The sequence below is a fragment of the Plecotus auritus genome (genome assembly GCF_963455305.1).
Source record: "Plecotus auritus genome assembly, chromosome: 11".
Classification (NCBI taxonomy): domain Eukaryota; kingdom Metazoa; phylum Chordata; class Mammalia; order Chiroptera; family Vespertilionidae; genus Plecotus; species Plecotus auritus.
In genome coordinates, this window is record NC_137777.1 from 1,167,297 (window position 1) to 1,187,348 (window position 20,052).

At 66.3% G+C, this 20,052-nt stretch overlaps 1 protein-coding gene across 9 annotated transcripts in view; it reads left to right on the forward strand.

The window, feature by feature from the left end:
- Positions 1-20,052, forward strand: part of TSNARE1 (t-SNARE domain containing 1) — a 113,927-nt gene that overhangs the window by 11,632 nt on the left and 82,243 nt on the right. For 5 of the 9 annotated variants that reach the window (XM_080646840.1, XM_080646841.1, XM_080646839.1 and 2 more), the window contains 8 exons: positions 313-390; positions 1,073-1,231; positions 2,497-2,587; positions 4,044-4,118; positions 4,608-4,667; positions 8,601-8,759; positions 16,199-16,271; positions 18,719-18,801. In XM_080646840.1, the coding sequence (XP_080502966.1) occupies positions 313-390; positions 1,073-1,231; positions 2,497-2,587; positions 4,044-4,118; positions 4,608-4,667; positions 8,601-8,759; positions 16,199-16,271; positions 18,719-18,801 (778 nt within the window). The remainder of the gene's footprint in view (positions 1-312; positions 391-1,072; positions 1,232-2,496; positions 2,588-4,043; positions 4,119-4,607; positions 4,668-8,600; positions 8,760-16,198; positions 16,272-18,718; positions 18,802-20,052) is intronic. The other 4 variants (XM_080646843.1, XM_080646844.1, XM_080646845.1 and 1 more) reach the window with 3 other exon arrangements.

Genomic DNA, 20,052 nt, shown 5'->3' on the forward strand with positions numbered 1-20,052 from the left:
CATGGGCGCCGGGGAGGGGGTCTCCGCTCTGGGCGGGTGGACAGGCGTGTGCAGGTTCCGTGGGGACTCGGCTTCTCGTTTCTCTGCGTGTGCCTGGCGGTGGGCTGCTCGGCGGAGGTCCCCGAGGTGTGGCCGTGCTCCCCTCCCCTGCGCTCAGCGCTGCTTGGGCAGGGCTCCGCCTCCATCTCCCCCCCCCAGGGGCCGGCTGGGAAGGAGGGCCTGGGCCTCCAGCTCTGGAACCGCCCACGATCCGTGGTGCTGGGCCCGCGGGCATGCGGTGACACCCCCCCCCCCCCCCGCTTCTCCTCACAGCTACCCAGCTGGACCCGAGGGACCTGCAGGGGCTGTTCCAGGAGGCGGCGGCCAGTGTCTCCCGCATCAGCGCCAGTGGTGAGTGCCCGCCTGGCCTGCCCGGGTCCCCAGCATGCGTTTGGGGCTGAGGGGACACGGGGGTGGGGCTGTGCCCGTGGCCTCTCCCCAGACCGGACCGCCCTGCAGCCCGGGCTCAGGGTCTGCGGATGGAGTGCAGGCGGGTCCGCGGCCCCCCTCCTGACCCCGTGTGCCCCACACGTGCACGTGGCTCCCGCAGCAGGTGTCCCCGCCCTGCAGGCCTGTGTGACCTGGACGTGTCCTGGGGAAGCAGTGCCTCAGAGCCCCCTCGGCTGGCCGCGGCCGGCTCCCTGGTCACTGGGCTGGGGTGGGGGTGAGAGTCACATCCCCGAGGCTCCCGCAGACCTGGGACACGTGCGGGAGGGGGTGTTTGCCTCTGACCAGGAGCGCCGCAGGCAGAGGAGGAAAGCGGGGAGCGGAGAAGCCCCCTCCCCAGACTCAGGGTGGGGCCCCTGCTGGAAGCTTGACCGAGCGAGCAAGCTGGGCTTGTGCTGGGCCAGCCGGGAGGCCCCGGCCCTGCCTGCCCGGTGTCCTGGCAGATGCTCGGCCACACGGACGTCTACCCGGCCTGGCCACCGTGTCCTCGGCTGCCGGCTGCCTCTTCGGGGGTAGGGCCCGCACCCTGGCGTTGGGCATCCCTGGAGGGGGGACCTCCGTCCTCACCCGGTCCCCTTCTCTGCAGCGACCTCCTTGGAGCAGGGCCTCCGGTCCCTGGGGACACCGAGGGACACCCAGGAGCTGCGGGACAGCCTGTGAGTGCGCCTGTGCCCACTGCAGCCACAGCCACAGCCACAGCCACACGCATGCCCCCCCCCCCGAGGCGGGCTCACACGGCTCACAGGTGACCCCACACGGACACCCAGGGGTCCCTGCTGTGCCCTCACTGACACCCCCGCACACAGGTGTGCTCCCACGTGGCCAGCCGTGCGCCCACGTGCACAGTGTCTGCCACAGGCCCGAGCTCCAGGGCCGCCACGGAGCCACCCGGGGGTGCAGGCGGCGGGCCAGGCATCGGTTCGCTCAGCAGCTGCAGGGAGCAGCCGGAGGCTGAGCAGGGGCTGCGCGCCGACCTGGGGGGCCTGCTGAGGGGCAGGAGGGGCGTGGCTCCTGGGATCAGCCCCGGGTCCGACTCATCCACCAGACACTCCTCAGGGCTGCCTCTGGGCCCAGACTCACCCACTGGGCCGGCTCCGAGGGCCCTCCCAGCTGCCCCAGCCCAGCCCCTCCTTTAACACATGGGGAAACCGAGGCCAGAGGCGGAGCTTCCTGGGGCCCCAGAGCCGGCGAAGAGTTGCAGAGACCCCCCCCTGCCCCCCCACCCCACGCCGAACGCCCTCTTCCTCTCTGAGCCGCACTCACATGCTCTGTGATGGGTGTTGGGGGCCTGGCTGCCCGTTCCTGAGGGGCGTCCACCTTGTGAGCCGTGTGCCGCATGTGGGGTTCTGCAGGGAGCAGGGGCACCGCCTGGAGCTCGCGGGTCAGGAGCGTCCTCTGGTATTTGCCGGGGCCAAAGCCGGGCCAGGCCCTGCCTCGCCCGTGTGTGTCCACAGGAGGCCTGAGGCTGGGTCTGCTCGGGCGTCCTCAGTCCGAGGGCCAGGGGTCGGCTGCAGGCAGGCGAGGGCCGGGATCCCTGGTCCTTCCAGGTCACAGCTCCTGGGGCTGGCACCTCAGACCTGCAGGGCCAGCCCAGACTCCCGACCATGCTGACCCCCCAGGGGCCTTTCCCCAGGGAGGGCTGGAGACTGGGCCCCCTTGGTGGTGGGGTGGGGGGGCAGGCACCGACTGGGTGGGCCCGAGGGTCCTGGCGAGGGCCGGCTGGTGTTGCACGGGCTCCCCGACCTGCAGTCACCGTGGCCTCCTCCCCTCTCCCTCCTCTGCTCTCTGCTCCCCGTTTCCGTCTGTCTGTCCCTGGGGCCTGCCTGGCGCTCTCCTCCCTCCCCTGACCCTCGGCCGTTCTTCCTGTTTCCTGTCGTCTTTTGGCCTCTTGCTTTCTGCTGGTGTTCCTCTCCCCTTTCCTCTCCGGTCTCCTGTCCTCCTGCCCCTTCCTCCCTGTCTCCCTCTGTCTCCCTGCCGGTCCCGCGCCCGCCTCCCCCCCGCCTGCCTCAGGCACCTGGCGCAGCAGGAGACCAACCGCACCATCGCCACCAGCACCAGTGGGGTGAAGCGGCTGTCGGAGCTGCTGGGGGGCTGCTCCCAGGTATGTCCTGAGGCGTGCGGGGACCGGCAGGCGGGCAGAGGCATCCTGTGGGCTGGGAGTGAGGGCCGGGCGTGCAGGGCAGGTCTGCAGGCACAACGCTCCGGCTGGCTTGGGGCACAGAGTGCCAATGCCAAGAGCTCAGCTGCACTTGGCAGCAGGCTGGGCAGTTAGGGTGTCCATGGGAATTGGGTGGTGGGTGTCCACGGTGATTCTGGCTGTGCCTGGAGACGAGCTGTGGTGTGAGGGGATGGGGTGATGGCACTGGGTGCTGATGTAGATGGGGATGAGTGGTTCTAATGGTGGAGGTGATGGTGGTGGTGGAGGTGATGGTGGAGGTGATGGTGGTGGAGGTGATGGTGGTGGAGGTGATGGTGGTGGAGGTGATGGTGGTGGAGGTGATGGTGATGGTGGAGGTGATGGTGGTGGAGGTGATGGTGGAGGTGATGGTGGAGGTGATGGTGGTGGTGATGGTGGTGGAGGTGATGGTGGAGGTGATGGTGGTGGAGGTGATGGTGGTGGAGGTGATGGTGGTGGAGGTGATGGTGGAGGTGATGGTGGTGGAGGTGATGGTGGAGGTGATGGTGGTGGTGATGGTGGTGGAGGTGATGGTGGAGGTGATGGTGGTGGAGGTGATGGTGGAGGTGATGGTGGTGGAGGTGATGGTGGTGGTGATTGTGGTGGAGGTGATGGTGGTGATGGTGGTGGAGGTGATGGTGGTGGAGGTGATGGTGGTGGAGGTGATGGTGGTGGAGGTGATGATGGTGGAGGTGATGGTGGTGGAGGTGATGGTGGAGGTGATGGTGGTGGAGGTGATGGTGGAGGTGGTGGTGGTGGAGGTGATGGTGGTGGAGGTGATGGTGGTGATGGTGGTGGAGGTGATGGTGGTGGAGGTGATGGTGGTGGAGGTGATGGTGGAGGTGATGGTGGTGGAGGTGATGGTGGAGGTGGTGGTGGTGGAGGTGATGGTGGAGGTGATGGTGGTGGAGGTGATGGTGGAGGTGATGGTGGAGGTGATGGTGGTGGAGGTGATGGTGGTGGAGGTGGTGCTGGAGGTGGTGGTGGAGGTGGTGGTGGTGGAGGTTGTGGTGGAGGTGATGGTGGTGGAGGTGATGGTGGAGGTGGTGGTGGTGGAGGTGATGGTGGTGGAGGTGATGGTGGTGGAGGTGGTGCTGGAGGTGGTGGTGGAGGTGGAGGTGATGGTGGTGGAGGTGATGGTGGGAGGTGGTGGTGGTGGAGGTGATGGAGGTGGTGATGGTGGAGGTGATCGTGGAGGTGATGATGGCGGCGAGGCTGGGATGGATGGAGGAGGAGCGCAGTGCAGCCGCTGCCAGGAGGGCACAGGAGTGTGGGACCTGAAGCCACAGGGAGGCAGGGGCTGGAGGCCCAGGTGTTTAAGGCTCTCTCTCTCTCTCTCTCTCTCTCTCTCTCTCTCTCTCCTCTCTCTCTCTCTCTGCAGCAGGAGCGGCTTCAGTTGGACTGCCTGAAAGCTCAGCTCTCCGACGCCATTCAGCGCTACGGAGCGGTGCAGACGGTGAGGTGCCTGTGGGCGGGGGCGCTGGTGGGCGATGGTGCCGGCCGGGTGCTGGGCCTCGCTCCCTCGGGCACCCACGCGCCGTCGCGCCTGGGCTGGGCTTGTGCGGTCCCCGCCCCCACAGCAGAGGAAGGGCCATCCTCGCGGGGTGACCGCAGGGTGTGTGCAGGGAAGGATGGGCCCTCTGGTGCCCCCCAGGAGATGTCCGCATGACGGCCTCCCAGCAGGTGGGGAGCCAGCTGTCGCCCCTTCTGATGGTGGGGAGCGAGGCCGGGGAGTCAGGTGCCTGGGCGAGGCTGTGCCACGGGCCCTCGTCCTCGGCAGGGCGGCCGCACGCCCGGTTTTCCTGCCACCCTGAGGGCTGCACCCTCCCGGGGCGGCCGTGCTCTGCTGTCAGGCACCGCCCGGTGCTTCCTGTCTGTCTGACCATCGCTTCTCTCCTCCTGCCTTTCCTGTTCTTCCCTTGTCCCCCGGTGCTGTTCCCCACAGAAAATTGCGGAGAAGTCCCGAGCTCTGCTTCCCGCGGCACAGAGGGGCGGCAGGCAGCAGGTGGGTGCCGGGGACTCGCCATGGCCGTGGCGGAGGGGACCGCACAGGGTCCGGCTGGTGCCAGGGAAGAGCAGGAGGGGCTGAGGGCAGGGCCTTGGTCGCAGGGGTCCGCTTGGACAAATGGCCTTTTAAATAGTTGGCATTGGACAACCGGCCGGTGTGGCTCCGTGGTTGTTTGTCAGCCTGTGAACAGGAGGTCAAGTACGAGGCCTGATCCCCAGGGTGGGGCGTGCAGGAGGCAGCCGACCAGTGATTCTCTCTCATCACGGATGTTTCTTTCTCTCCCTCTGCCTTCCTCTCTGACACCAATGAAAACATATAAAGTAAAAGTTGGTATTGGACCTTAGGTCTGTGGCTGGGCCTGGTCCGGGGCAGTAGCTGGCGGTTCCACTCGCTGACTTCTGTCAGACCAACCCTCCCATGAGTAGAAGCGATGGGCAACCTAGAAAAGTGTCACTGAGGTCTAGACCAGGGGTCCTCAAACTACGGCCCACGGGCCACATGCGGCCCGCCGAGGACATGGATCTGGCCCGCCGGGTGCCGCTGCCTGTCCTGCTTAGCAGCCGACGCGTCCCGGGCCCGCAGTGCGCATAGGAATTTGTTCATAGTTTTTTTTTTTTTAAACTATATTCCGGCCCTCCAACGGTCTGAGGGACAGTGAACTGGCCCCCTGTTTAAAAAGTTTGAGGACCCCTGGCCTAGACGAACAAGGGTGGGGGCGAGGCAGCGGGGAGGAACAATGAACGGTTGACGAGGTGACGGTTGAGAATTTTCCAGAAGTGTCCAAATGCTTCAGTTCTACGATAAATAGGATAAATGTGTCCTGTCACATCAACATAAAATTTTGAACGAGAAAGGCAAAAATAAAACCTTAAAAGCCGATTAAAGCCTCAGAAAAAAGTCACGTTGTTTAAAAAGGAGCAATAAGACGTACGTCTGACTTCCCGAGGAAACGGAGTCCGGGGACAGTGGGAAGACCCCTCTGAGCCCGAGAGAAAGTGCCCGCCAGTGTCTTCCCGGCCGACGAGGAAGCCCCAGCCACAAGGAAGACGGCTGGTGAGCCTGACTTTGTTAAAGCCAACACACCCTTCAGAGGGTGAAGAGGCAGAGTAAGCGGAGGTGTTTGCACAACTCCTATCTGGAAAGGACTCACAGCCATCTATCTCGATAAGAGGCTAATATGCAAAGTGTCCCCTCGGGAGTTCGACCGGGAGTTCAATCGCTCGCTATGATGTGTGCTGACGAGGGGGGCGACGCGGAACCAAGGAAGGCCCTGGCAGGCGGCCAGAAGGAAGGCCCCGATCGGCCTGATCACCGGCCAGGCCTAGGGGCCCTACCCGTGGGCGAATTCCGTGCACCGCCCTCTCTCAAATCCATGGGGACGAGGCGACAGCTCCATTCAAGAACCAAAAAGGGCGAAGCCTTAGGCCGGCGCATGGCAGGGGGCACGTGCTCTCAGCCTGCGTCATTGGGAGCGGGCAAAGTGGACCCCCATACCTCCTCGCACCCCCAAAATGACAAAGACACGGGCGGGCAGCACCTCGTGGACGAGGCTGGGGCGCCTGGAATCTCACGCAGTGGGGGGGGGAGGGGCAGTGGTTCCTGGGAACACGGGGACGCCTGTCACCTCGAGCCGTGACCTACGTGACGTCAGCTCCTCCCAGGGCTCCCCCCGGGGGCCATGCTGTGCTCAGCAGCACGACCCCCCGTCACGTCCCCGTGGAATTCCTTTAAGGAGAACGGTCAGTGCTGCTCTGAGGAGTGAGGGAAGGTGAGAGGATGTCCAGGAATCCGTGAGCTGTGCACGGCGAGGTGACCCCACCCGGCTCCACGCGGCTCTGCCTCCCATGGGGCCCTGTCCCCGGCCGGCGGTCCAGGCAGGAGCACTGGGCGGGGGGGGGGGGGGGGGGTGGCTTGTTGCCCGGAGCCCCGAGGCTCTGTGCTCCTTACTGACCCTGGGGTGGGTGTCCTCAGGGCTGCCCGGAATGACCCCCAGGGTTTCATCTTTCTCACGGGAAAGGACTCTCCAGCCGCACGCGGGCTGTGGCTCTCCTGCGTGTCAGAGGGGACCCGCAGCCTCGGCCCCGGAGGGAGGAGAAAGCCGGCTTTGTTGCCGCCTGGCGCAGGAAACGCATCACAGGGCCCCTCCGCCCACCCTGGGCCGCGGCGCAGCTCCCGACCCGCTGGAGCTGAAGACCCAAATCGGGCCTTTGTGAGGAGAATAAGGGCGCTTTCTGGTCCTTTCAGGAAAGGGAAGGCCTGCGGGGTCTCGCTGAGCCGTCCCCCCGCCCATCTCCTGTCCTGAGCCCTCCCCCTGGCCTGTCTCCTGTCCTGAGACCCCCCTCCCCCCTGGCCTGTCTCCTGTCCTGAGCCCCCCCTCCCCCTGGCCTGTCTCCTGTCCTGAGCCCTCCCCTCGCCCGGCTCCTGTCCTGAGCGCCCCCCCCCCCTCACCCATCTCCTGTCCTGAGCCCCCCTCCCCCCGACCTGTCTCCTGTCTTGAGTCCCCCTCCCCTCGCCCTCTCCTGTCCGGAGGCGCGGGCCTGCTGCAGTTCTTGTGTGTGGACTTCCCGGTTTCCGTGCGCAGCAAGCACGTCTGGGTGCTGGGCTCTCGCTGTCCCCAGGCCCGGCCGGCAGCCTTCCTGTCCCAAATGTGCGGGAAGGACTAGAGACTGGATCATGTTCCTGCGCGGGGCTGGGGTGCGGGGGGGGGGGCAAGCATGGCCGTAGCTGTCGCCCAGGGGACCCTGCTCACGATCGGCAGGCCCCAGGCTGAGCGGGTCCCCTGACCCCCTGGAGTGATCACCGGGAGGCAGGGGCCATGGACGCTCTGGGAGGCCGCTGCGTGGCCCTGGCTGAGGCGGGGGGGTGGGGGGGGGTGCTGACACGGGCCCGCTGCAGCCGGGCTTGGGGTGGCCAGAGGCACGTGCACGCTGCAGGGCAGGGCCGGTGTCCGCCTGGTTCTGACCCCTGCCCACCACGCACAGCAGCCCCGTGCCCAGTGGCTCTGCGGGGACGAAACCCCAGCACAGGGGGAGGCCCGGGCCCACTGCCCCGCCTGGGTGGGGGTGGGGTGGGGCGGTGGTCGGCAAACTCATGAGTCAACGGAGCCAAATATCAACAGGACAACGATTGAAATTTCTTTTGAGAGCTGAAAACCGACTTCTGCGCATGGGCCACGAAGTTTCAATCGCCCTGTACGTGTGCGCCTGCACGTGGCATTTTGTGGAAGAGCCACACTCAAGGGGCCAAAGAGCCGAATGTGGCTCGTGAGCCGCAGTTTGCCGACCATGGGGATAGGGGATGAGAGGTGGGGGATGGGGGTGGGGTGGGGGATAGGGGGTATGGTAGGGGGTGGGGTGGGAGGTGGGGGATGGGGGCCAGGGTGGGGTAGGGGATGAGACATGGGGGGTGGGGTGGGGTGGGGGATAGGGGTAAGGTGGGGGATAGGGGGTAGGGTAGGGGGTGGGGGATGGGGATGGGGTGGGGTAGGAGATGAGAGGTGGGGGTGGGGGTGGGGGATGGGGGTGGGGTGGGGTAGGGGATGAGAGATGGGGTGGGGTGGGGTAGGGGATAGGGGTGGGGTGGGGGATGGGGGTGGGGTGGGGTAGGGGATGAGAGGTGGGGGTGGGGTTGGGGATGGGGTGGGGGTGGGGGATGGGGGTCGGGGTGGGGTAGGGGATGAGAGATGGGGTGGGGTGGGGTGGGGGATAGGGGTGGGGTGGGGGATGGGGGTGGGGGATGGGGGTGGGGTAGGGGATGAGAGGTGGGGGTGGGAGTAGGGGATGGGGTGGGGGTGGGGGTGGGGTGGGAGACAGGCTCCCTGAGGCGCCTGGTGGGTGAGCCAAGACAGCCTCACAGAGGAGCCGCTGCTGGCCGAGGGGCCGGGGCGTGTGGCAGGCGTGCGCCCGTGGTAACGGCCTGTCATCATCACAGGGTCCCTGGGCCCCTCCGGCCGCACCGGCTGACCAGGAGGAGAACTTCCATGGGGGCGACAGCACCCGACAGGAACCGGCACAGGCGCTGCTCCCCGAGCTCACGGAGCAGGACCTGGAGGCCATGCGGCTGCGCGAGGAGGCCGTCCTGCGGCTCGAGGTGAGGCCTGTGCGTGTGCGTGTGTGTGCGGTGTGTGCGTGTGCGCCGTGTGCGCCTGTGTTGTGTGCGCCTGTGTTGTGTGCGCCTGTGTTGTGTGCACCTGTGCCGTGTGCGTGTGTGCGCCGTGTGCGCCTGTGTTGTGTGCGTGTGCGCTGTGTGCTCCTGTGCTGTGTGCGTGTGCACTGGACCCTGGGTTCCCTGTGGTGGCGACACCCTGTAGTCAGCGGACTGAGGCTGCTCCCATCTGAGCCGCAGGGGGCCCTCCCTGGCCCCGGAGGGGGGGGGCGGTGTGTGGAGAGGTGGGACCAGGGGACCCGTCAGAACTCGCTCGGTGTCTTGCCTGCCACCCTGGTTTCCCAGTCGGGCACAGCCGTCCAGCAGAGCTGGGCCTGCCCTGGGGGTCGGCTCAGTCCCTGTGGCCGCGGCCGGGGCACACACATTGCAGAGGCGCTCGCCGTTACCAGCTTCCTGACGGCACGGCCACAGGAAGGGCTCCCGTCATCACCCCGATGGCATTTGCCTGGAGCTGCCTGGCCCCTCCCGGGTGAGGTGGGTCAGGAGGGCCTGCCCAGGGGGGCCGAGGCCTGCACCTGCCTGGGTCTGGGGGCCCTGCAGGGGGCGCTGGCTGGGGCACTGCTTGTCCCGGTGCTCTCTCCCTGCCTCTCATCCGAGGCCAAGGGTAACCCCTGACGCCCCAAGTGGGCCAGGCCCCGAGGGTCCAGGTGTCGGTGCCGCTGGGGGGTGCGGGCCGCTAGCAGCCGCAGAGCCAGCCAGGAGCGGGGAGGAGGGAGGCAGGCCCTCAGTGACGGCCGCGGCTCTAACTGGGTTTGCGCAGAGGCACAGGCTGGCGGGTGTGAGGACTCAGGGTAGATGTGGCCCGAGGTGGTGTCTGGGCCCCATTTAAGTCGTGTCCAGGGCCTGCCTACTCCCCCCGCAACCGTGGGTCTGCGTGCGACCAGGCTCTGCAGCTCTGTCCCCAGGCCTGTCTGCTGCACTTGGTGGCCCGTCCATTCACCACAGCCGTACCAGAGGCCAGGCCCTCCCTGCCCGGGGCCCTCCCTGCCGGGGGCCCTCCCTGCCCGGGGCCCTCCCTGCCCGGGGCCCTCCCTGCCGGGGGCCCTTCCTGCCCGGGGCCCTCCCTGCCCGGGGGCCCTCCCTGCCCGGGGCCCTCCCTGCGGGGCCCTCCACAACAAGGTGGAGTTCCCACTGCCAGTCCTGCGGCCATGCACCTCCGTCCTACACTCTCCGCCCTAGGCTGTCCGTCCCGCGCCCTCTGCTTGCTGCTGAGCATACAGCCCCGGGCAAGCGGGGCCTGGGGTCCCTGTGCCACAGCGAGGCTTCAGTGCCCTGCCTGGTCTGACTCCTGTTCAGCTGATGATCTCGTTGTGTCTCTGTCCACCAGAGCGGAGGCCCCGGAGGCAGGGTTTGCCCCGTCACTGCTGTGTTCCCAGCCCCGAAAGGCCAAGGACACTGTCTGGGCTCAGTGACTGCTTCTTGGACAAAGGGTGGGTGGGGTGGTGGGGGTGGGGATGGTGGAGAGTGAGGGGGGTGGGTAGATGGGTGGGGGTCAGTGGATGATGGAGGATGGAGAATGATGGGTGGGGGATGGTGGGTGGGTGGAAGGGTGGTAGGGATTGGGGGTGGGGTGGGTGATGGTGGGGGTGGGGTGGGTGATGGTGGGGTGGAGTGGGGGTGGGTGATGGTGGGGGTGGGGGTGGGTGATGGTGGGGGTGGGGTGGGTGATGGTGGGGTGGAGTGGGGGTGGGTGATGGTGGGGGTGGGGGTGGGTGATGGTGGGGGTGGGGTGGGTGATGGTGGGGGTGGGTGATAGTGGGGGTGGGGTGGGTGATGGTGGGGGTGGGTGATGGTAGGGGTGGGTGATGGTGGGGGTGGGTGATGGTAGGGGTGGGTGATGGTGGGGGTGGGTGATGGTGGGGGTGGGTGATGGTGGGTGATGGTGGGGGTGGGTGATGGTGATGGTAGGGGTGGGGGTGGGTGATGGTGAGGGTGGGTGATGGTGGGGGTGGGGTGGGTGATGGTAGGGGTGGGGGTGGGTGATGGTGGGGGTGGGGTGGGTGATGGTAGGGGTGGGGGTGGGTGATGGTGGGGGTGGGGTGGGTGATGGTGGGGGTGGGTGATGGTAGGGGTGGGTGATGGTGGGGGTGGGTGATGGTAGGGGTGGGTGATGGTGGGGGTGGGTGATGGTGGGGGTGGGTGATGGTGGGTGATGGTGGGGGTGGGTGATGGTGATGGTAGGGGTGGGGGTGGGTGATGGTGAGGGTGGGTGATGGTGGGGGTGGGGTGGGTGATGGTAGGGGTGGGGGTGGGTGATGGTGGGGGTGGGGTGGGTGATGGTAGGGGTGGGGGTGGGTGATGGTGGGGGTGGGGTGGGTGATGGTAGGGGTGGGGGTGGGTGATGGTGGGGGTGGGGTGGGTGATGGTAGGGGTGGGGGTGGGTGATGGTGGGGGTGGGGTGGGTGATGGTGGGGGTGGGGTGGGTGATGGTAGGGGTGGGGTGGGTGATGGTGGGGGTGGGGTGGGTGATGGTGGGGGTGGGTGATGGTAGGGGTGGGGTGGGTGATGGTGGGGGTGGGTGATGGTGGGGGTGGGTGATGGTGGGGGTGGGTGATGGTGGGGGTGGGTGATAGTGGGGTGGGGGTGGGTGATGGTGGGGGTGGGTGATGGTGGGGGTGGGTGATGGTGGGGGTGGGGTGGGTGATGGTGGGGGTGGGGTGGGTGATGGTGGGGGTGGGGTGGGTGATGGTGGGGGTGGGTGATGGTGGGGGTGGGTGATGGTGGGGGTGGGGGTGGGTGATGGTGGGGGTGGGGGTGGGTGATGGTGGGGGTGGGTGATGGTGGGGGTGGGGTGGGTGATGGTGGGGTGGGGGTGGGTGATGGTAGGGGTGGGGTGGGTGATGGTGGGGGGTGGGTGATGGTAGGGGTGGGGTGGGTGATGGTGGGGGTGGGTGATGGTAGGGGTGGGGTGGGTGATGGTGGGGGTGGGTGATGGTAGGAGTGGGGTGGGTGATGGTGGGGGTGGGGTGGGTGATGGTGGGTGATGGTGGGGGTGGGGGTGGGTGATGGTGGGGTGGGGGTGGGTGATGGTAGGAGTGGGGTGGGTGATGGTGGGGGTGGGGTGGGTGATGGTGGGTGATGGTGGGGGTGGGGGTGGGTGATGGTGGGGTGGGGGTGGGTGATGGTAGGGGTGGGTGATGGTGGGGTGGGGGTGGGTGATGGTAGGGGTGGGTGATGGTGGGGTGGGGGTGGGTGATGGTGGGGGTGGGGTGGGTGATGGTGGGGGTGGGGTGGGTGATGGTGGGGGTGGGGGTGGGTGATGGTGGGAGTGGGTGATGGTGAGGGTGGGTGAGTGTGGGTGAGGCTCCTGGAAGGCTGTGGTGAGAGGCTCTGCGGACTGGCTCACACGCACCTTCTCATCAGCCCCCACAAGAGCCCCGTGGGAGTGACACCCACGTTCCAGTGTCACCAAAGCTGGAGAAGCCCTGTCACTTGGCCCGGGCCACGCGGGTGGGGCCTTGCTGGGCCTCGCGCCCGGCCGCCGGACGGGCTGTCCTCCGGGTTCTGAGCCGGCCCCGTGCTGGCCTCCTTCCCGGATGGGAAGGACGTGGGCGGTCACCGCAGCCACGCCAGGTAGGGCAGAGCCCGTCTCCTGGGGAGGGAGAGGCCAGAGGAGAGGGCGCGTGCCCTCCCATTGCCAACGCAGCGGGCTGACCAGGCGCTGGTCTGGCCCGCAGGCCTGGACCCACCATGGCCCCCTCCCAGCGGGGTCTGCAAGCCCAGCTCACCTGCTCACCTGCGAGCACCGGGCGCCCTGCTCCCCTCGGAGCTGGAGCATCCTGTCACCTGACCCAGGTGCCAGCTCAGAGCCCCAGCTGCTCGGTTGCCATGGCTACCTGGCAGCTTAGGAGGGAGGAGGCCGGCGAGGAGGGGCCCGGAAGCAGCTTGAGGCTGAGCGGCCGGCCCCGCGCTCCCACAGTTGATGCTGTGAGCCCCGGGCAGGGTCCCCGCTCTGGCCGACATCTGGCTGATGCCGAGCTATAAACACCGAATAAACCAGCAGAGTTTGCTGCTCCGTTAACTGGAACCCACGTCTTTTAGGTGGAGGGTGGCCAAGACCCTAATGATAAGAGGAGGCTGCCTGATGGATGGGGAGAACGCAGTGGCCTTTTCGGAGCGCCCCGGTTTTCTTGTCCCGTGCAGCGTCTGGGAGCCAGTGGCAGGGGAGCCCCCAGGAGCCCGCGGTCAGCAGCAGGCGGGAAAGTGTGGCACAGCTTAACCCTTTGCTAGCGAAGGGGTTTCTCAGTCTCGCCCCCACGCTTGCTGTCCCGTGCCCTCTGGTGCCCACGCCTGGCACTCGCCCCGCCCCTGGCACCCTCGTGCACGCTGGTCAGGGCTGCTTGACGCCCGGAGGACTCTGTCTGGGCAGCTCCAGGGGTGTTTCGGCCCCCGAGCAGCCAGCCTCAAGCCCACACCCAGCACTGAGGGCGGGACTGCGGGAGTGGGGTTCCCGCCCTGGCTCCCGGGATCCAGACCTCTGGGGGATCCTCCAGGCTGCCTCGGCGCCAGGCCCCACCTGCCCCGGGCGCCCCCCCCGTCCGGAGCTGAGGCTGCCCAGGCCCCGGTGCCCTGTAGTGACGGGAGGGTCGCTTGTCCCACCAGCGCCTGTGCCCAGACACGCCCACTCCAGCCGGCCTGCGCTCCTCCTTGGCACCTCCTCCCGGCCGGCCTCGCAGGAGAGGTCTGTCCACCGAGGCCCAGTGCACTCCGGCCCGGCTCGAGGCTGGTGGGTGGTTGGGCAGCGCACCGCAGCGGGGCGGGCGGGAACCTGGCGTCTGGAGGTGGGTCAGTCTGTCTGTGGGCCCGGAGCCTGCAGCCCTGTCTTGTGATCTTGGTGTCTCGGCCTGAGGGGGGCGCCTCAGCTCGGCCGCCCAGGCCCGTAGGGCGCCAGGAAAGGCCCAGGTGACGCAGCTCCCACAGAACTGCCCAGGCTCGGGCACTCGCACCCCCCGGCTGCACAGACCCCAGGGCCACCGCCTCCCTGGCTGTGGGCCCCGATCCCGCAGAGCGAAGCCCAGTAACTGAAATACGATCCACGGTGTGTGGGGGTTAAGTCGTGCTGAGCGCGCGCTTCCCGGAGCTCCAGGGAGGAGCTGCGCTTCCCTGTCAGAGGCTGCCGGGTGCGGTGACCCTGTGGCCATCGGTCCTGTCTCAGAGTGAGCCAATGAGCGGGGAGGTCGGGCCGGCGGGGCGGGGCTTACAGATGGGAGTGCTGTGGGCTTGTCTCATCAGCATCTCTGCTGCTCTGCGGGGCACATGGAGTTAAGCTGGAGTTGGTGTCATGGGAGATGCCAGAGGCAGCGTGATGTGTGGGGCAGGGGATGCCCCAAGTCCTCAGGGTCCAAGTTTCTGCTCCTCACCCCACACACCAGCTTCATGAAGCCACGCAGCGTTTGTATAGCAGTGGGGCTACCACCCACCCACCCACCACCCATTATCCATCCACCCACCCACCCACCCACCCACCCATCATCCATTATCCATCCACCCATCTACTCACCCACCATCCATTATCCATTCATCATCCATTCATTCATCCATTCATCATTCATCCATCATCCATCATCATCCATCATCCATCCATCCATCATCCATCATCCATCCATCATCCATCATCATCCATCCATCCTCCATCATCATCATCCATCATCCATCATCATCCATCATCCATCATCCATCCATCCATCATCTATCATCCATCATCCATCATCCATCCATCCATCATCCACCATCATCCATCATCCATCCATCATCCATCCATCCATCCATCCATCATCCATCATCATCCATCATCCATCCATCCATCATCCAGCCATCATCTATCCATCCATCCATCATCCATAATCCAACCATCCATCCATCATTCATCCATCCATTCATCTACCATCCACCCACCCACTCATCCATCCATCCACCCATCCACCCATCCACCATCCATCATCCATCCATCCATCATCTATCATCCATCATCCATCATCCATCCATCCATCATCCACCATCATCCATCATCCATCCATCATCCATCCATCCATCCATCATCCATCATCATCCATCATCCACCCATCCATCATCCAGCCATCATCTATCCATCCATCCATCATCCATAATCCAACCATCCATCCATCATTCATCCATCCATTCATCTACCATCCACCCACCCACTCATCCATCCATCCACCCATCCACCCATCCACCATCCATCATCCATCCATCATGCATCCACCCACCCACCCACAACCCATTATCCACCCATCTACCATCCATCCCTCTATCCACCAATCATCCATCCATCCAGCCATCCATCATTCATCCATCCATTCATCTGCCATCCACCCATCCACCCATCCATCCATCTATCCATCTATCCATCCACCCACACACCATCCATCATCCATCCACCCACCCACCATCCATCATCCACCCATCTACCCACCATCCAGCCATCATCTATCCATCCATCCATCATCCATAATCCAACCATCCATCCATCATTCATCCATCCATTCATCTACCATCCACCCACCCACTCATCCATCCATCCACCCATCCACCCATCCACCATCCATCATCCATCCATCATGCATCCACCCACCCACCCACAACCCATTATCCACCCATCTACCCATCCATCCCTCTATCCACCAATCATCCATCCATCCAGCCATCCATCATTCATCCATCCATTCATCTGCCATCCACCCATCCACCCATCCATCCATCTATCCATCTATCCATCCACCCACACACCATCCATCATCCATCCACCCACCCACCATCCATCATCCACCCATCTACCCACCATCCATCCACCATCCACCCATCCATCCATCTATCCATCTATCCACCTATCCACCCACCCACCCCCCATCCATCCATCCATCCACCATCCACCCACTACCCACCACCCACCATCCATCCATCCACCCATCATCCATCTACCCACCTACCCACCACCCACCACCTTCAGGATTCACTGGGCAGCGCCTGTGTGTGGCCTATGCAGTGCGGACACACAGAGCGAGCCCGTTGCGGGTGGGGTATGAAGTGCCTATGGGACTGAGAGCAGAGAGCTCTTGCCTCTGGTGAGGGCTGCGGGGCAGTGCTGGGGACCCTGTCCTGCCCGAGACTCAGCCCTCCAGGGCCAGCGCTGTGCTCCGTGCCCATGTGAAGCCATGGACAGCGGCACTCGGGGAGTTTGGGGTTGGCCTGGGAGACAGAGTGCAGACCCCAGCCCTGCCCCTGACTCGGAGGCTTACCCGGCACCAGGCGGGCGTGTCGGCAGCTGGCTCTCGCCAGCACTCGGGTGCCGGGCCGGGGCCTCCACGGCAGCCCGGACAGCTCATGGCGCCGTCTTGTTTCCACAGAGCGACCTGCTGGATGTGACCCAGATCCTCAAGGACTTGGCCTCCATGGTGTCGGAGCAAGGAGAGGCCATCGGTGGGTGCCACGCCGCCGCCCAGCCACCTGCTCCCCGTCCAGCGGCCCTCTCCCCAGGCCGGGGCGGGTTCTGGGGTCTGAGCGGTCTCCCCCCCAGGAAACCGGGGGGCGGGGTTCATCCAGGAGGGGCCCACCCATTCTGCTCCTGGACGGGTCCTGGCCTCCATGGCCCCGGGTTCCTCCCCGCCCCGGGCTGCACGAGGGAGGGCAGGAGAGGGAGTGCTGGCGGGGCACCTGAGGTCCTGGTTCTGCTGCTGCTGGGTCCTGTGGCCTCTTCTCGGAAGCAGTGTGTGGGGGGCAGGACTGCGGAGGGGCTGCGTCCTGCTGTTTCCAGTCCCTCCCCTCAGGGCCTCCAGCCCCCATGGGCCAGCCCCCACACTGAGTGGTCCCCCCATACGGAGTGGTCCCCCCACACTGAGTGGTCCCCCCACACAGCCCCCATACTGAGTGGCCCCCCCACACTGAGTGGCCCCCCCACACGGAGTGGCCCCACCACACTGAGTGGCCCCCCCCACGGAGTGGCCCCCACACTGAGTGGCCCCCCCCACACTGAGTGGCCCCCCCACACGGAGTGGCCCCCACACTGAGTGGCCCCCCCACACTGAGTGGCCCCCCCACACTGAGTGGCCCCCCCCACACGGAGTGGCCCCCCACACGGAGTGGCCCCCCCACACGGAGTGGCCCCCACACTGAGTGGCCCCCCCACACGGAGTGGCCCCCCCACACTGAGTGGCCCCCCCACACGGAGTGGCCCCCACACGGAGTGGCCCCCCCCACACGGAGTGGCCCCCCCACACTGAGTGGCCCCCCCACACTGAGTGGCCCCCCCACACGGAGTGGCCCCCACACTGAGTGGCCCCCCCACACTGGTGCTCAGGGTGGTTTCCCTGCTGCTCCCCTGGCCCAGGTGCCCAGAGCCAATACGGTCAGCACCCAGCCAGGTCCAGGTCCCCCCTGCACCTGCTCCTTGGCTGAGCGAGGCCCCCTGGGAGCCCACGCCGGGCCTGAGCCCTGCCGGCCCCGGGCTCTGTTCATGTCTGAGACCCAGGGGAGCCCCGCGACCTCCTGGTGCCGTGTGCGCCCCAGGAGGAGTGAGTGGCGAAGGCACCACCTGCCCTGGGCCTGTCACCCCTCAGGGCGCCCTCCGCCTCCAACCCGCCCTGTCACCGTCCTCCCGACACTCGCTCCTCCGGCCGCCTGCAGCAGGGTAGGGTGTGCTCGTGGTGTGTCCCTGCCGGACGGACACTCAGACGTCACCCAGACGGCGATGGAGTCCCGGCGGCAGACTGATCAGAGGGACCGGCTCCGGCTCGGGATGGGGAGGGCCTCACCTGGGCTGTTCCTACACCCGTGGGGGCGGGGTGGGGCAGGGCGAGGCGGGGCCACGAGTCTGCGGCGCTCTGCTCCCGTGGGCCTGTCCCTCCTGCCCGGCTGGCTTTGCCCTCCGCCTGGGCCCCGCCTGGGTGCCGTTCCAGGGCCCAGCAAGGGCAAGGCCACCAGCTGGCACAGCGCTAGCCCCGAGCGGGCCCGGCCGGGCGGTGCCCCGAGACACGCACGCCCACCGCCAGCCCGCAGGAGACGGAGGTTGGCGCAGTGGGCGACGGGCCCCCCCGCGTGTGGAGCAGGATCCCACGAGGTGGCCGCGGTGCCTGGGCCTGAGGCTCTGAGGGCAGCTCTCCCGTCTCCCCTGTGCCCCGTGCATCACGGGGTGCACCCCATGCTCTGGGCGTGTTTGGGGGGGTGGTGCTGAAGGGGGTTCTCTTTGCCCCCCAGAGGCCTGGCCGAGTCTGGGTGCCCTGCACAGGCCTAGGGCTGAGCGATGGGCTGGCCCTGCAGAGCCACCCTGGCCGGCCCGGGACGGTCAGGAGGAGAGGAAGGCGGTGGCCGGGGCTGATGAGGCCCCTGACCTGGCAGGTCCTGTGGGGGCTGCACCCCATCTGGCAGCCCCTGGGGCTCAGGAGGAGGGAGCCGGCCCTGCGGGGTCGTGGTGACTGGCCCAGGGTAGCTGCAGGCTGAGACCCCCCCATCCCCCGCCACTTCCCATCCCGGGGTGGCCAGGACGCTCATCCTCTGGTCAGCGCCCCGAGGGCCAGCGCCCGGCGGTGCTCACAGCCCGGCCTCAGCCCTCCCCGTGGCTCCACAGACCTGCAAGGCCAGCCCTGTCCTCCTCAGCGGCCGAGGCCCCGCCAGTGGGGGCCACCCAGGGGGCAGAATCTACCAGCCTGGCCGCTGCCCTGTCCTGAGGGGCTGTCCTGCCCGAGGGGCACCTCCGGGCCTCTGTCCGGGCAGTGCTATGCCAGGCCAGCGCCCGGCGCCCAGCTGCAGCCACTGCCTCTCGGAGGCCGGACTCCGCTCCTGGACCTCAGGGAGCAGGAAGGGGAGGTGCCGCCCCTGGGTCCCCGCCCCTCGGTCTTGAGGTATAACCGCTCCTGTTTTCTGATCTGCAGATAGTATTGAAGCCAGCCTGGAGGCGGCATCCTCGCACACCGAGGCCGCCAGTGAGCTCCTGGCCGGAGCCAGCCGGCACCAAGTAAGTCAGAGGGACAGCCCGTGGCCTCGTCCCCGGTCCCATCCCAGAAGCCTCAGGCCCTGACCTCCCTGGAGAGGGGCACACCCACGGGCATTTCTGAGCCCAGGACTGGCATGAGGGTGGGTTGGCGGGTCTGTGCCTCCAGGGTGGTCGCCCTGCCTCCTGCAGTGTCACCCGTGGAGGGTGCAGGGCCCTGCCGGCTGGGGGGGGGGGGGTGGGGGGATGGATGGGTGGATGAGGGAGGGATGGGCGGATGAGGGAGGGATGGGTGGATGAGGGGGGGATGGGTGAATGGGTGGATGAGGAGTGGATGAGTGGATGGATGGATAGATGGGGGGAATGGATGGATGGTATATGTAGGGAAGGAGGATGAGAGGAGGGGGGAGATGGATGGATGGGTGGAAGGGTGGATGGATGGGGTGGTGGGTGGATAAGGGTGTGATGGATGGATGGATGGGTGGATGGATAGGTGGATGGGTGGATGAGGAATGGATGGATGGGGGGGATGGATGGATGGTGGATGGGGTGATGGATGGATGGATGGATGGATGGGTGGATGGGTGGATGAGGGAGGGATGGGTGGATGGATGGATGGATGGGTGGATGGGTGGATGAGGGAGGGATGGGTGGATGGATGGATGGATGGGTGGATGGATGGAAGAGGGGGGATGGATGGATGGTGGATGTAAGGAAGGAGGATGAGAGGAGGGAGGAGATGGATGAATGGATGGATGGGTGAGAGGTAGGTGATTGAACAAAGGAATGGCAGGCAGATGAGCAGATGAGTGAGTGGATATATAACAGATCGAGGGCCAGGGTGGGGATAGACAATGGCCAACTTGGTGGGTGCAAGGTGGGTGGTGGGCAGATGGGCACTGGGTGAATGCAGATGTTGGTTCCTGCCTCAGGCAGCGCCCCCTCTGACAAGGCTCCTGAACCCCATGTGCTCCCCCAGATCTGGCGGGCCTGGGTTCAAGGCTGGCGCCGCTGCAACCCAGCATCATGGTGACTTTGGGGGTGGACCCCTCCTTTGAGCCTGCTGGATGGCGCTGTGACGGGGACGTGGGTGCCACGCCTGCTGTCCATGCTGCCGGGGCACTGAGTCCCGCCCAGGCGTGCGGAGCCTGAGCTGACAGTGCCCAGCACTTGGCCTGTGCGCCTTCAACTCGCCTGCTCACCCGGTGCGGGCCGGGCGCCGCTGGGCTGGGGGTGGTGTGTGGTTTGGGGTCCCTGAGACATTGGGTTTTATGT